Raw genomic sequence first — 16,566 nt, 5'->3', positions numbered from 1 at the left:
AATGGAAAGCTTATTTATTCAGCTTTCAGATGATGCATAAATCTCAATTTTGAAAAATTGGCCCTTATGACTGGTTTTGTGGTCCATGGTCACATATGCTATGTTATACTATAGCATCATCACATACAGTTTCAAATACAGGAATTTAAAGTAAATTGTTGTCATCTATCTCTCTATTAGGCATGGGACTATAACCAGTTCCAAGGTATACCGCGGTTTGGAAAAGTCACGGTTTCAAAACCACTAAAATTGTCCGTTATACCGTTCCTGCGGTATGCGCAGTTTTTTTTACGTGTCATCAAAGACGGAAAGTGCAGGACTCCCTCGGTTGTGTGCAGCGTAAGCGTAACGAGTCACACGACCCCTCCCCCTCCGGTTGGTGCGAGGCTGCGAGCAGTCAGTCAGTCAGTGAGAGTCACCTGTGTGTGGGATGGCCGAAGGAGGTGAATCCCTGGAATTTTTTCCCCGTCGAAAAAGATGAAGTCTGCCGTATGGGAATTTTTCGGGTAACGTAGACTAACCATGTTCTGTACACAATGATGTTCCGTACAGAAGACGTTTTAGCGCCGATCGCTAAATAAATACTTTCAGGTCGTACATAAACTACATATCTGTGTCATCTTCATTTCTCCCTCTTCACCCCCGATCAAGACAGAGACCCAACCGCCGTTTGTTTCAGTGTTGAAATAAATACTATTTGGCTTGCTACCGATGCAGATTACATGGCTAATTAACTAGCTAACAAGTTTGCTCCCTCACGTTAACGTCACTTCACAGAGCGAGGAATAGCAGACTAAAGTACTAGGTTTCTGCGATTTAGTACAATAATTACATTTAGCTGGTATCACGTCTATACTTTTAAGCCTCCTGCCATTGTTTACATCTGTTCAAAATCACGCATTAAAAAAAAAAAAAAAAGCTTTGCCACGTGTTGTACGGAGACCACGTGCACGTGTGTGACACTCACGCTCTCTCTTTCCTTATGTGTGTATGTGCACACATCCTCGTACCTCACCGCTCCAAACCATAGCTCCAAACTTAATCCGGGAAAGGTGAACATTCCTGCATCATAACTTGGACTGAAAGATGAATGTGTAGAAAGCGAGCATGTCTCCAAAAACCTTGTTGGAGAGAGAGTGTGTGTGTGTGTGTGTGTGTGTGTGTGTGTGTGTGTGTGTGTGTAACACACTCGCGCTCTCTCTTTCCTTGTGTATGTGCACACATCCTCGTACCTCACCGCTCCGAACTTAATCCAGGAAAGGTGAACATTCCTGGATCATAACTTGGACTGAAAGAGGAATGTGTAGAAAGTGAGCATGTCTCCAAAAACCTTGTTGAGCTGCAGGTTTAATTACTGCATTTTATATTTATTTATTTTTATGTAGAAGGAATTTTTTTAATTTTTTTTTACAGAAAATAATTTATGTTCTGATTATTGTTGAGCTGCAGGTTTAGGCCCACTTAAGTGACTGCACTTAATTTAATTACGAAGAATTCAATTATTTATTTTAATTATTTAGCCTGTCATGTTTATAGAGTGTTCCAAAATATTCTATGTTTCTTAAAAATAAAATGTATTGTGTTCAGTCGGGAAAAAAATGTTGTTTTTTACCGACATTTAAAAATAACATATTTTAGAGCTGTAATCGCAATACCATGAAACCATGATATTGTTATCTAAGGTTATCATACCGTCAGAATCTCATACCGGCCCATGCCTACTCTCTATTAATCTTTTAATATTATATAATCTCTATATAATCTCTATGAATATTTTACTATATTTCATCTTTTAGAATGTCAAGTAACTTAATTTTTTTTTAAACAAATTTTTGTTTTGTATTTAAGACAAAAGGGACATTTGCTATGGTGTCTGATTTTAACTTATTTTATTTATTTTAACAAAGTGTTAATGTAAAAAATAGTGTAAATGTAAAAAGGGTCCATATGGAGGAGAAACACACAGCATGTAACACACAAATTATGTAAGCTGCTGTTATTTTGCACTGATGGACGTCTGCTCGGTGTTGGTGTGGGGTTATTTACCCATGTCAGACGGGGGCTGTCCGTGTGTGTAGGGTTGTCTCTTTTCCAGTGGCCGCCGGCCTGTTTGTTGCTGTGGTGCGTCTGGCTGGGACTGGCAGGCACGCGGAACTACAGTGGGATGCAAGGCCAAGGGGTCAACCGACACAGCAGGGTAACAAGAAACGATAGTACATGCAAGACTCCATTCAACTTTCATCACTCTTCAATCCTTTTTTTTTTTTGGCTCTATGCTGCTTTATATTCTCAATGCATCTTTCATCTCCACCAACATTAAAGCTGCAGCAAACATGCAGCGTTAGCACCTTAAACACAGTGACTGGGAATGTACAATGCAGACAGTGCACATTGTAAATCAATTTCAGGCTATATAATGGGTGGCACAATAGGACCATATGCAGCTTTTCCTGTTTAAAGAGGTATAAACTCCACGAAACGAACAAGTGACCTGCAATTTAGTGCACTTTCCTTTACATTCTCCTGAATGCATTTGCCACAGCGTGCTGAATAATACATGAGTCAAATATCATTTATTTATTTTTCCTCTTGCTATTGAAAGCCATAACACCACTGTGCTTACTCTCTATAGCCTTCAGGTTAGACTGTAATTCTCACTAATTCTCTATATCACAATGCACTGTGAATGCTTATTGAAGAGCTTTTAGGACTCACATAAGATTATGTATATGTACTGTGTTTATATGTATTTCAAGCGTGAATCATGTGACTTCAACATGACATCATAGTTAGTCACGCACATTTAAAACTCTTGACTTGGCAAGTAACAGCTTTGCAGCCAACCATAAATGTATATAATATATAACCAAATATAATATAATATATAGATCAGTATATAATTAATTGCCCACTGACATTAGATTAGATTAGATTAGGTTAGGTTAGATTTGACTGAATAGTTACTTTTTTATATTATATTATATTACATTAGAATAGTTAATTTTTTAAAATCAGTAATACTCCAACTGGCTAGTTGCTATGTTAAATTATAATATTGTTATTATTAACAATAATAATTTACTGTTGTTGTTGCTTATTTTATTTTATTATATTATATTATATTATATTACATTATTTAAAAAAATGCAGTTTGACTAATTGTCCTCTTTAGTCAAACCACAAGTGAATGTGTTCATGATTGAGTTTAAATAATAATTTTTGACATGCGTGAGAAAGGTGTGAATTGAACCTTCACACATTTCAGCAGAACAGAGACCTGTTAAACGTTACTTATGTCAAACCAAAAGACAGGAGATGTTTTGAGCAGGCTGCCAAACCATATGGACAGTTTTTTCTTAAAACGTGTTTCATTATTAAATTGACTTTTGCAAATGGAATAATTACTCATAACACTTTTTCAACTTGTAATAAGAAAAACACAAGTGAGATGGGGAGGGAGGGGGTTATTTCAGAGCAGGAGCTATTGCACATTACACATTAAAGCCCAAACTCTGTGATCCACAAACAGATTGAATGCAGTGCTTTCATTGTGTTTACTGCGTCAAGGCACTGTACAGAAAAGTTGTTTTTAACCTTGAGTAATATTTCAGCATCCCATTGTGTATAGCATTCGAAGTTTGAAATGTCAAAATGTAGCTTGCTTAAATTTCATGGAATGCAAGCACATAGTTCAGATCAATACGTCTATAAAAACAGACCAAACCCAAACAGCTCATGACAAAAGCAGGAAGGAAACGTTTTAATAGAGCAGCAACATCATATATAGCCTGCTGCAGGCTGATAAAACTAGCGGGGAGAAATACTGCGGGAAAAAATCCTAGTTCCAATTTTGCACTTGCACACATGATCAGTCTGTCTACGGTGCATCGGGCCACCTGTCACATTCATTTCCATACAGCAGAATGTGGCAGGTGTCCTGAGGGGAGCTAATTAACCTGTAGTCGTAATTTATTAGCCAAATATGTAAAAGGTCCCCTAAGACAACCTGCTCTCCTCAAGCAGGCACGTTCACTCTTGACCTTAATGCACCGAATTGCATGCTTTAGTTTAAAAATTTAATCAAGCTGTGCTTTTTATAGCAAGATGTGCTGAACTATCTAGCTTGAGTCACTGATGAAACAGCCTTTTATCTTAGTTGTTCGAACAAGCACAAGTATCCTGAAATAAACTTCCCTCGGTGAGTAACGGCCGTAACGAGAGGAGCATTGCTCAGAAACGCTGCAGTCTGCCTTTTATAGACCCGTGGCCTTGTTTACAGTACTGTGTGTAGTTTTTAATGAAAGTGTAAATGGAGGAAATGAAAGCCTGCGACAATATGCATTAAAGCTTCATTTCATTAAGCTGAGACAAAGCTTTAAATGTTTTGTTTACATGTTATAGTAGCCCCTGATTATGGTGGCGACTGATAGCGGCTCTAATTTGCGATGTGCCAGCTTAAATTTGTTTAATTACGACTTAAAACAAAAGGAGTGAGCAGTAATTAACCCACCTGGTTCCCTGGCACAAAGTCCTGGCTGGGCTCTGGCATACTCATGAACATGTTTTCACTGTCGTACTGCAAACAGACAGAGAGAGAGAGGAGAAAAAAACAGTAAATAAACAGTCAGAAATGTTCGCTTGACACTAGGGCTGCACGATTAATCGCATGCGATATTTTGATGGAGATTTACCGCTGATTACAGAACCGGCTTTCTGACAAGATGCGCGTTAAATATCGCATGCGATTAATCGTGCAGCCCTACTTGACACACAATACGAGCCACAGAATGAGACGGAGGCACAGAACATGCGGTTGGTATTTCTGTGCAGTGCTTTCTTCCCAAAACGCAGGGCTCAAAGACAATTAGTCTTTGAAGTCCCTGCCGTATCAGATGGAGATGTCAGTGATTTGATGTAATTAGTACAGTGGTAATTAAAGTTGCTGGTTGAGGGGGGTGAATGAAATGCTTTTATGTGCACAATGGAATAAAACGGAGGGAGTCGTGTGAGTTTGATGAGCCCACACAAGAATAGACCTGAGACTGTACAGGCCCAGGTGTCCCACCGCAGACAGAAACTCACAAAAACCTGTGAAATCATCATTTTAACTTATTTTACCATCAACGGACCATTCAATCAGTATGAAATGTACTCATTGTGCTCACAGTATTGGCTGACAATTAAATAAAAAAATGTTGGACTACGTTCTCATAAAAAAAGGTACAAAGCTGTCACTGGGGCAGTACATTAAGGTACAAAAGTTAAATCTCTGCACCTTATTTACCCCTAAATGATACATAATAGGTGCTAATATGTACTTTTAAAGTGTACATATTAGTACCTTTTGAAAGTGCACCACCACAGTGGCAGTTTTGTACTTTTTTCAGCGAATGTAAGATTTTATTATTGGCTAACCACAATCAGGATAAAATGAAGTGTGTCATTTTCTATACCACTAGCAGCACCAAACAGAGTCGTTATTTTTGCAATTCTGATGCTGCTGCTGGCGTAGAAAAGACATGCTTCACTTTACAGACAGCATGGAATAAAAATGGACAATATTTAATTCATTAATCTTCCTGCCGCGATAGTCGTTGTGTTGATGGTGTTATAGTAACAAAGATCATTTAGTTCAGTTAGAGACAGACACTACAATTAAAAACTGAACTCGACTGCTCAGTGCAGCGTGCCGAACGACAGTCGCTTCACAGATCAACAGCAGTAGTCAGATTTCATTTATCACGTGAGGAGAGTGACAAGAAGAGTGAGGTGAGATAGACGATGACTGAGGATTTAGTTTCGAAATGAAATGCAAAAGCACCTGTTTGGCGTTTATCCAAGTTGATTTTGGAAGTTTTAAAAAAAATATTTGTTTCTTATTTATTTGGTTCCACAGTGTTTGCTGATTTTTACTTTATTTAAACTTCGTGTAATTTATTTATTTTATTTTACATCAAGGTGTATGCCGTGTCTCCAACTTTCGTATTCATTTTGCTAATAAACTTTCTATAGCCTATTTCTTATTTATTTGTTTCCACAGTGTTTGCTGATTTTCAGTTTTTTTTTTAAAACTTTGTGTAAGTTATTTGTTATTTTATATAAGGCCTATAGCATGGTGTATTTTAATCATTTTGATAATAAAAGTACTATGTTTAATATAAGTGAGTTTGTTGTTGTACTGTTTTGTTGTTGTCCATTCAAGCAACTGATGCAGAATTGCCGCTAATTTGACAGTAAAATGTGCATGGGCATTTATAAGCTATTTAAAAGCGAAGGAAAACGAGGAAAAGAGGGAAAACTCCAATGACCCCCTCACATTGATTCACCGGTGGGAACATTTAATCAACATCACAACCCTACTTCCTGGTCTTACTGTGCATGATTTATTGGTGCATATTATTCCAAACAAGAAAAGGTTTGTCAATGTTTTTATTATTTTTTTTTTTTAAATATCACATTTGTTTAGTACCTATTTAATGAAACTTAAAAATATCAATATGACAATATGTAATATAAATAATAATATATAATTAAATATATTTATAGATTTTAAATATTAAGTATAAATTTAACAAAATAAGTTTTGTGCTTGGTTTTTGAATTTTATCAAAATGTAATAAAATGCTCCACTTCTGAAACAACTTGTCTTTTTTCCTTCCAACAATTTGGCTCTATTCTGGCATGTAACCTGCATGTAAATGAATTCCAGATGGAGAAAATCAAGCCTTTTTTCTCATTGAATATCCTGTTTCACTCAGAAATACGTCAGATTACAGAAGTAAAATGGGTTGCACATGGTATTTCATGTTGACTTTAAAGTTGTTCTTGAGTTTTAATAAGAAATGTTTATGAAACCAGAACCGTTAATCCATCTACTCTACCTACATGACAAAGAGCAATCAATCAGATCAGAACCAGTGTGTCTTTTACAATAAACAAGCAGCTTGTGCATTCACCTGCTGAGGATGCTCAAAACAGCTTCAGCTGAGTCAGTGCAGGTTAACTGTGTGATGAAGGAGAATGAGCCTGTGACCCAGCTGTGCAGCACACCTGGGAAATTATAGCAGCCCACACTGGCTGCCTGCTACCGTCCACTCAGCAACACACAGATTCTGCTGACATGCCTGCCTGACAAATAACCGCCAATTTACATCTGCTCCACTTCCTTAAAAACCCATGAAAAATGACTGATTAATATCAAAAGCAGAAATCAGATATGTTGTAAGTTGGCTGTGAGGGAATGGCTTTCTCAGCAATCGGTCCCTGACAGGGTTGTCATTAACAGAGATCCAAGACACTTATTTGAGTGTTACGAAAGAATGAGAGGGTGTCACGAAGGAGAGTAAACCGAGTGAGAGAGGAAACTCGTGGCTGACGCCTGTCACTGGCTGAATGTTTGTATTTCTGTTCATCCGAGCAGCACATCTCATTTCATTATGCCTGCTCGAGATAATTCTATGGAAATGAAATGGCAATAATCCTAATGAAAGCCTATCACATTGCGACCTTTTAAGTGTGCGAGTTGATGGGCCGATCTGATTGGTTTTTGCACACGGATGACAGTTAATTTCATGCTAGCTTATTGATTGTGATTAATGTGATCAGGCTGATCTAAGATGTGGCTATTCTTAAACTATGAAATGTGCTGTTTTCTGAAACACCACTACAACCTAGTCATAAGCCTCTATTCATAACAAGGAGAAAATGTTTCAAAATGTTGAAAAAGCATATAATTTTTAAGATATGCTGCAGTTATTGGTTTTAGACCGAGTAAGTCCTGCCTTCTAAATTAAAGAGCCAAATGCCAATTGAAATCCCATAGAAACAGTCAGTGTCCTGAGACTTGCGCTTTGGACTGAATATGCATATTGGCAGGACTGACCTGAAATATATGCTTTTTTAGGATAAAAAAAACAACATTTATGGGACAGTTCATGTCAGATTTTATAAGCAGTTTTTGAGATTTCAATATGTCCCTATCCTCAGTACTCTAACAAGCATAAACAGCATAAATGTGGGGTAAAATTGTGGGTAAAAATACAGGAATAGGTATTTTTTGGTATTGTATAATTAATTATTTAACCTTTTTTCCCCCCAATACATTATGGGATTGCATTCTTCTTAGATTTGGGCCAAAAAAAGATGTAAACTTTTATTTTCAGATCAATTTTCATGTCAGTAGGAAACTCACAAGGTTTTAGAACAGAACCAACATCTCACAGGCATACAACAGCATTAGAACAAGAGTATGTTTCCAAAACAATACGCTTTAACAGTAAATACAGCACTGCAAAACTGCTTGCGTCTGGTTCTACTCCCGGTTATGTTGATTAATAAAACTTCATTCCTCATTTCAACACCACTGTCTCCCACTCCGATAGCAGCCAGTTATTTATAACAGAAGGTTCGAGACGCAGCCGTTCACACCATATCCATTTTTATAAAGATTCTCTAGTTTCTCACTGCCGTGACCTTTCGCATGTCTCTCTCAGTGTCCGTCCACTGTTCTATCTGCTTAGCTCTTACCCTCTATCAGACACTATTTGCATATGAATGTGCCAGTGGAAAGTGTGAGGCGGCCTTAGCTGAAAAAGTGAAAGCTCAGAGCTAAATCCATCAAACTGACACCAAATCCATCCAGCAACAGTTGGCCAACACCCTCCTTCACCCACACGCCGAATGCGCTTTCGGAGCAAACCCCGGCAAATGTGTGAACTCCATTTCGCGAGCTGTACAGGTCGATTATGACTGAGGTTTTACTTGATTCGTGTGAACTACTGTTTCTCAATCTTGTGGCAAGCTGGGAGCCATTTTGTGTCACTGTAGCTTTTCTTTCAGAGCTTGAGGTGCCATTACATGACCAATAAAACCACAGCCAGTGTAAATTGCTTTTCTAAAATCTGACAGCCTGACTGCATATGCTGCTTACACAAATTATTACATTATTAGCAAAAAACACCACAAGAGTCCATCAGCAAACGTCAGGGCCACAGGCATCAGCTACATCCTAAAATAAACAACAGTTTTAGTGTGAAAAGCAAGAAAGTATCTGTGCAAGCGGGTCAACAAACGACTACAATGCGCATTCGGCAGCTGCTGCGCTGATGCAAATGAGTTATCAAATAACAAAAACAACAAAAACAAAACAGGGCCTAATGGCTGCGGGACTGTAAATCGATCCCGTCCACACTCCGTCCCGAGCGTCTGGCAGCTTCATAGAAAGCTTAGGTAAAAGAAATTGATCCCAACTGACATGACCACATGCTAACAAATTCCTCATTATGATTAATAGGAAATGTTCCTCAGGGGGAGGAGGGTAATGACATGCTAGTGTTCTCCCAGAATAATATTAGAAAGTCTGTGGCAACACTTATTAGCTCTGTAATTAAACTGTTCATCCTTAAATGACTCCCCTGGTTCAGAACGACGAGGCCTACGGGCCAACGTGTGTGTGCGGGGACTGAACTGTGGCCAGGGATGTGTTCATTCGCTAATGCCCGTATTTATCTTACAAGGAGTTTTCTGTTAATCTATTCTAATTAATGTCACTGGAGGTTCTCAGCATTGACGCTCGATCACAATGAGGTGTTTAAGAGAGCTGCGTTTGATTCTGATCCGACAATAGCTTCAAAATTTCCTCAATCAATTACGTTTTTTACAATTGCTAGGATACAATACTGAAGTCACTTTTTCAAAACTCTTGAAACAGTTCTCCTAACCATCTTTCAGCTTGACACAGAAGTTCATTTCACATTCAAAATGCACTAAAATTACCAAAACACTTCATTACAGTAATGTCTCAAATTAAGGCATTCTTACATAACACTAGCAAAGGTTTTCACCAAACAAACACACTTTATCAATCATAACACAACAACCTAAAAACACTAACAACAGGCAGCATTATACAATGTTTTCTTTTGTAAAATTTCTTTCTCTCTACTGTTTCACTGCAGTATGTTACATGGTCCATGTTTACATTACAGTACATACACATCTGTGTGTGTATGTGTTACGATATAACAAGGTCATATTTAGAAACCAATGAAACCGAAACCAAATAGCGTCGAAACAGGAAGTGAAGTAAACAAAAGAGAATGACAAAATAACGATCCACATAACAGAACATAAACCTGACAATAAGATTGCTAGGCTATTGTTAGCCTATATGTATAACAGTTCGTTCTGATCCTCGAATCTGACTGGGCAAGAGACTTTCTATTGATATTTCCACCTGCGCGCGTTCTAGCCTATGTGCACCCCTGTGTGTGTGTATATATATATATATATATATATATATATATATAATCTGTGTGTGTATGTGTTACGATATAACAAGCTCATATTCTGAAACCAATGAAACCGAAACCAAATAGCGTTGAAACAGGAAGTGAAGTAAACAGAAGAGAATGACAAAATAATGATCCACATAACAGAACATAAACCTTACAATAAGATTGTTAGGCTATTGTTAGCCTATATGTATAACAGTTCGTTCTGATCCTCGAATCTGACTGGGCAAGAGACTTTCTATTGATATTTCCACCTGCGCGCGTTCTAGACGGGCTGTCAGTCAGTGCAGTTACATTGTTGCACCACAAGGTGGTGGAAAGGGACTGTCTTTGAGGGAGTCTTTAAACCGTTCATTCAACTACACGTTCAAAAACGCTGATTCATTCAAAGAGAGACAAAATGAAAAATGCTGTTGAAATCATTTTAACTTTGAGCGCCATGTTGGAAGGCTCAGCTGACCAATGCGTCGATGCTAAGACAGAGATTTGGCTTTCCTTGGACATGACTACCTATTTTCACAAATATATATGACTCGCAAGTAATCGCACATGCTCAGTCGATCTCTCTCTCATTCGTTGTCTGTTTAGGCTTGTTAGTGCAAATCTACGGAGCCTCAGTACAAATCAGCATGGTACACATTATGTTATCATTACTAACTTATTTAATATTCAGTACACATGCACGAAGTGTAAAACGAGAAGGGCATAACCCTATGAAAAAAGAAAACACGCAAAAATCGCGGTTGCTGCGGTTCTTGCGCTCCTCTGCAGTTTGCTCGTCAATAGCGCGGTGTTGCGATATTGCGGTTATCGCGGCAGCCCTAGACTAACACTTGTGAAGATGTTCAGCTACATGCAACTGCTTTGATATAATTTGATTTTTTACATTCAGAATGTTTTTCTATATGATATTGCTGTAGAAATGTTTCAAATTTCTGTCTTATTCATTTTTGTACTGTGCTAGGTTTTGAACTTTTGTATGCATTCATATGAATTACTGTAACCACCAATTTGCCAAAATGTAACATAAATATGAATTGCCATGAGATTGTGTTAATTAGTCTGTATCAGGATTAGTGCAAGGTTGTGAATCTTATTCAGAACTGGTTTAATTAAAAAAAAATACCAGAACTAAGTACCAGAACTTAAGTGGTTCTTCTGTTAGTGGATCTTGTAATGTGGACAGGTCACAGTACTAAAATACTCAATTGGTGTATCTCAATCAGCTTCTTAGCTCATGAATCAATTTTTTTAAATTTTTTATTTTTTTTGCAAGTGCATTGGCTTAGGGTTGTTGAGTGCTGGTGGAAAAGGTATATCAGCTGCTTCTTCAACTATTTATCAACAACAGGCAGGACTGATATCTTTCTAACATTATTTAGACAGACAGACAGACGATAGATAGATAGATAGATAGATAGATAGATAGATAGATAGATAGATCGAAGATAGATAGATAGATAGATAGATAGATAGATATAGATAGAAGGAAGTGGACATTCCAGTGCAAGGATTTTCACAGCCCTTAAAATGTCTGACTTCCTATTGAGTACTATGATTACTGAAAGAGGGAGCTGATTGAAACTGCACCGTTATTGAATCTACAAAAAATTATGCTAAATTATGCTTCAGCTGAGCTGGATTGAATAATAATAAAGCTAAATAATACAATGATGAATGTCAGAGTGGCTCAAATGAATTATATTTAATCAATGTCAAACTGGCTCAAATGAATCACAAGAATCACACTAAACCAAGAGCTATTACTACTGTTTATGTAAGAATTAAATCATTTATCATGAGACTTACATCAGTTATGCACCGATTGTTTATATGAAAATATGTAGGTAAAAACACACTTTAAGAACAGAGTTTTGTATAAATGAAATGACAATGTAATTAGGATCAATTATCTGGTGTTTCCTCAACGGTATTAAGAAACCGGAATCATTAAGCGAAATTGGAACCTGAATCGTTAAATCCTGAGATTCCCATCCGTAATCAAGAGAGTAATAGCTTTCAGCACCTGCAGTCTGAGAGCAGCTTGTATCAGTACATTGCTCTCTGAGCTCTCCAGAGGTCAGCAGGATTTCTGCAGAGCCCCCCTGCCTAGCCTCATCATCCCACTGTGTACACAGATAAAATGGAAACGTTCTGGCTAAACCTATATAACCCCCACTCCCTGGCTCCCCCACTCCTCCTGACAAACTCCTTTTCCTGGCATACACTATTATATAAGAGTACCAGCTATTGAGAAGGAAGGTACCAGGGCACCCTGCCAACCCCAACCAGCTCTGAACAACTCTCTATTAAAATATACGAGGAACTTCTGTTCCTCTAATCTTAAGTGTTTGCCACTTAGCTGGGCCGGGACGGACTTCTGAAAGGTTCTGGAACGAAAACAAGCTGTGAAGCTGGGATGATGTTAAACCATTATGTTTTATGTTAGGACCGGTCTGTGCCCTTGAGTGAAGTACTTGGCCACTCCAGCTAATTATATTGTACTGCATTCACAAAAAACTCCTCAAATATCCATATTTGACAGTGTGCCACTGTTTATCCAAAACTAGAATTATGGGCTGTAATATCAACATGATACACTATTGATTTATGCACAGCTACCATTTGTAAAACAGACACAAATGAAGGCCTTTCAGATCACAGCAAAATATTGCATTTGTGGCAAAACTGCATTTGGTATGTCTCTGTATTGTTCGTAATATATTAAAAGCTATGAAATGTTGCATTTGTTGAGCAAAATACATCTTCGGTGAGGATTTGTAAATGAGCATATTATGCAAAAGAAGGTGCAAAAATATGCATGTGTGGAATTATGAAACAACTTCATTTCGAAAGTGCTAATGATGATAAAGGTCTTCCTGAAAACTCATTCTGACTGAAATGTGTCTAAAATTCCCAGCTATTAAAATCTGATTTTAAGGTGTTGAATTCCAACTTAAGTATCATAAATTTCACATTCGAGACAATTTTATGTAACTCAAACCTAATCTTTCTTACCATAAATGAACCCAATAAATCAAATGGTGAAAGAAACGTTCCCTCTCCCTCAACAAGAGCCATAATTTTATGCAAATATTATACAATAATCTGAATTCTATATCTGAGCATGGTAATGAGATTGGTTGCTCTACATTATTCATATTGTACAGATCCATTATAAACAGATATCATAAGAAGGGGGGAAGGGATCCGAGGAAAGATACATGATGCCGCAGACATTTTGGTGACAGAACAGATTACAAACAAAGGACATTTCGAGGCCTTTTTGGTGAAGCCACACAGATTATCATGCATTTCCCGTGGAACCGGAGGCTGATGGCGCTCTCTTGTTTCACTGCTATTCTCTCTGCTGTAGCAGGACCCAATCAAAATGGCCACTGTTCAGGAAGAAAGGTAATGAGATATGAGTGCAATGGAACGCTTTGCGCCGAACATAATCATGCAACTTGCATGCAATCAATGAGCCCCACATCATCTCTCGTGATTGCCTGTTGTACAGACGCAGCTAACATTTCACCATAGACACAGCATAGTTTTCACCGCCATGCATCACGTTTGACTTCTACGACTTTGTAAATGGCAAAAATATAAAATGATCCAAGAAACAAATAAGAAAAGAGGAGCCAATTGAATATATTTGTTGAACACTGGGGCCATTATTTTGATGTTTATAGCTCTTGGCAGATCTTGTAGATTTCTTTTTTATTGGATGCTGTATATTGACCCCTTTGTCAAATTGGCTTTATGCATTTGCTTCTCTGGCACTGGATGATATGTCTAGAAGTGACATCTCTCCTGCTCAGTGATACATACTGTAATCAAATAGAACGAATCCTATTTCTGGCGTTGCACCTGTGCTCAGACTTTATTGCTGTGCTGTACTCATCATTTCATGTGAGCAGATGTGAATGGCATCATGTTTTTTTTTCACAAATGTTTTAGTGCGGTACAGCTTTCAGTCAGTTGTTTGGCAGGAATGCGGAATAGGCCTTCATTGTTAGTATGACAGTTTTTCGCATTGTCTGAAAGTAAGGAACCATTTTTGCTGCACCAACTAGTACATTTTGAAAGTGTGTTTGTGTGTGTCTGAGTCTCTCTCTCTCTCTCTCTCTCTCTCTCTCTCTCTCTCTCAGATGTCCAGATGTGAATCAGAGCTTCTTTTTTTTTTTTGCGAGACTGGAACCAATTTCATTCCTCATCAATTTCTTATGGAAGGTCAGAGTATGGGAAAATCAAACTGCGAGTGTGTATTCTTTCCATACCCTGTGGTTTATAAATGCACTCACTACTCAGCACCATGCTCATTATCATGCTCAGCACCATGCCCTTTTATGTTGGACTCAGAGCCGCTGGAATATATGGGCCCCCTAAAATATCTATTATAAAAGCCCTTGAACTGACAGAAATGGATATAATGCATTTTTCAATGCTAATGTACTTCTTAAACGTGAAATACGTCACGGCCTTTATTTCATTTTGAACACCTGAAATGTTCAGATTAAGTGTTTTATTAAAATGCTAAATAAATAATTAAAATCAAATTAATTAATGGTAAAACTAAGATTATTTTATTTTGTTTTGGGCAAATAAATTAATATTTTTGTTTTATTCTGGACAAACGTGATGTGAATAAGATTATAAAATACTCCCGAATTGAAGAAGAAGAAAATAAAAGATAACAAATTATTTGAGTAACAACCAAATAGTTTTTTTTAAGAGAGAGATTTTATACAAAACTCTAAGTTAGTTTAAAAACAGCCAGTGCAGAGAAAAATGCAAATGTATAACAAAAAAAATAATTATTTCGTTTGAGTCCAGTCATGGTCATAGTATATATTGTTCTGTCTGTGCTAAAACAAACATAAAACTTCTCTTTAAATTCAATTCATCTCCACTCTTTCCTCTATTTTCAAAACATTCATGAGATGATATATTATATAAAAACATTTTGCTCTGTCTGTATATACATGACTGCATAAGAGACTGTTGGCAGATTGAGGGAAATAATTAATCCTGTCATCTTGTTATCAACTTGAAGGTACATCTGGCCTTTCAGACCTTCTGCCGACCTCCCTATGTCAACATGTGTGGACCCTTAAAAGCAGCAGTATGTCAGGTAATAAAATATATTCCTCTGCCTTCTCGCAAGATGCTAATGCTGTCTTGGAGACGTGCCAGAAATGCTCTCCGTTTCATTTCTGATCAGCAGATGCTCGAGCGACGAATAGTATCAACATCCAAATGTACACCTTTGGTTTCCCCAGTGTAATTAGTCACCGGTGAAACTTCACTTTCTAAACATGTCAACGTTTATAAAACACAGAGAGGGCAAGAAAAATGTGAGCATAATGGCACGCAGCGGCGAGGAGGACGTATGGGCGAAAAGGTTTCATTTCAGCTGAAATCTAAAGGTCAAACGCTGTTACTAAAAGCAGTAGTTCTGCGCGAGGCGCACACTCAAAAGCTTCCCATGCAGAAAATTACAGCTTATTCCCCAGATATGAGTATATTATGATTTCTTTTATATTAAAATAAAGAAATTAAAAATTACTCAATATGAGCCATTGTCAATAGCCGACACTTCTCGGAGAGGAACACGCAGGGGTTTGTTGTCAAACCAAATTACACACATTCTTTCCATGGATAAACCGTAGCCTGAATAATAAGCAGCCACAAAAGTGGGTCAGGGTCGTCATGGAGAGAAATAGAGGCAAAGGGAGAGAGAGAGAGAGAGAGAAGGAGGGAGTGTTTCTGTGTTTGCTCCCTAGCATTCAGTATCAAGAGTGGCAGTCATCTTTGACTTCAAATCATTCCTCTGATGAATAACCTTTGTCTGTACTGCATTACGGTACAAAGTGATTTCTTTTTCCACCCCCCTCCTCAAAATGGCAATTTTCTGAGAGCCTGAAGCTGAACTGAAAGCGTCTTCATTCGTGTTCCACCACTGTAATTTATTACAGTGAGCTAGAGTGACTTTCATGACTACCTATAGAGGCACTCTGATATTAGGCCCAGAGATGAGGATGAAGTATAAATCACTGCCTAGCTCTTATTGAATTGGTACGATTTCATGTCGAGCTGAGAAACCGTGTTGGGCTTTTCCCCCTGCGCTTTGCCTCCAATCCGTCGTGCGGATTTATTTCCGAATGTATCGCGACGTAATGCACATATTCATTTCTATCAGTTGATTGGTGAAAGCCCCACACTGAGAACTAAACCAGCCTCCTATGTTGCAATTATCTTCACAATGGCC

General features: G+C 37.8%; 1 protein-coding gene across 3 annotated transcripts in view; it reads right to left on the bottom strand.

Annotated features, from left to right (window-relative positions):
• LOC107691413 (thymocyte selection-associated high mobility group box protein TOX) overlaps positions 1-16,566 on the bottom strand; it is a 61,748-nt gene that overhangs the window by 27,399 nt on the left and 17,783 nt on the right. For all 3 annotated transcript variants that reach the window (XM_016489993.1, XM_016490011.1, XM_016490004.1), the window contains exons 2-3: positions 4,511-4,576; positions 2,047-2,154 (exon numbers count right to left, since the gene is read on the bottom strand). In XM_016489993.1, the coding sequence (XP_016345479.1) occupies positions 2,047-2,154; positions 4,511-4,576 (174 nt within the window). The remainder of the gene's footprint in view (positions 1-2,046; positions 2,155-4,510; positions 4,577-16,566) is intronic.

Source organism: Sinocyclocheilus anshuiensis, unplaced genomic scaffold (assembly GCF_001515605.1).
Source record: "Sinocyclocheilus anshuiensis isolate Anshui unplaced genomic scaffold, SAMN03320099.WGS_v1.1 scaffold842, whole genome shotgun sequence".
NCBI classification, from domain to species: domain Eukaryota; kingdom Metazoa; phylum Chordata; class Actinopteri; order Cypriniformes; family Cyprinidae; genus Sinocyclocheilus; species Sinocyclocheilus anshuiensis.
Note: the sequence above shows the minus strand (reverse complement) of the source record. Positions and strands in the feature narration are given on the sequence as shown.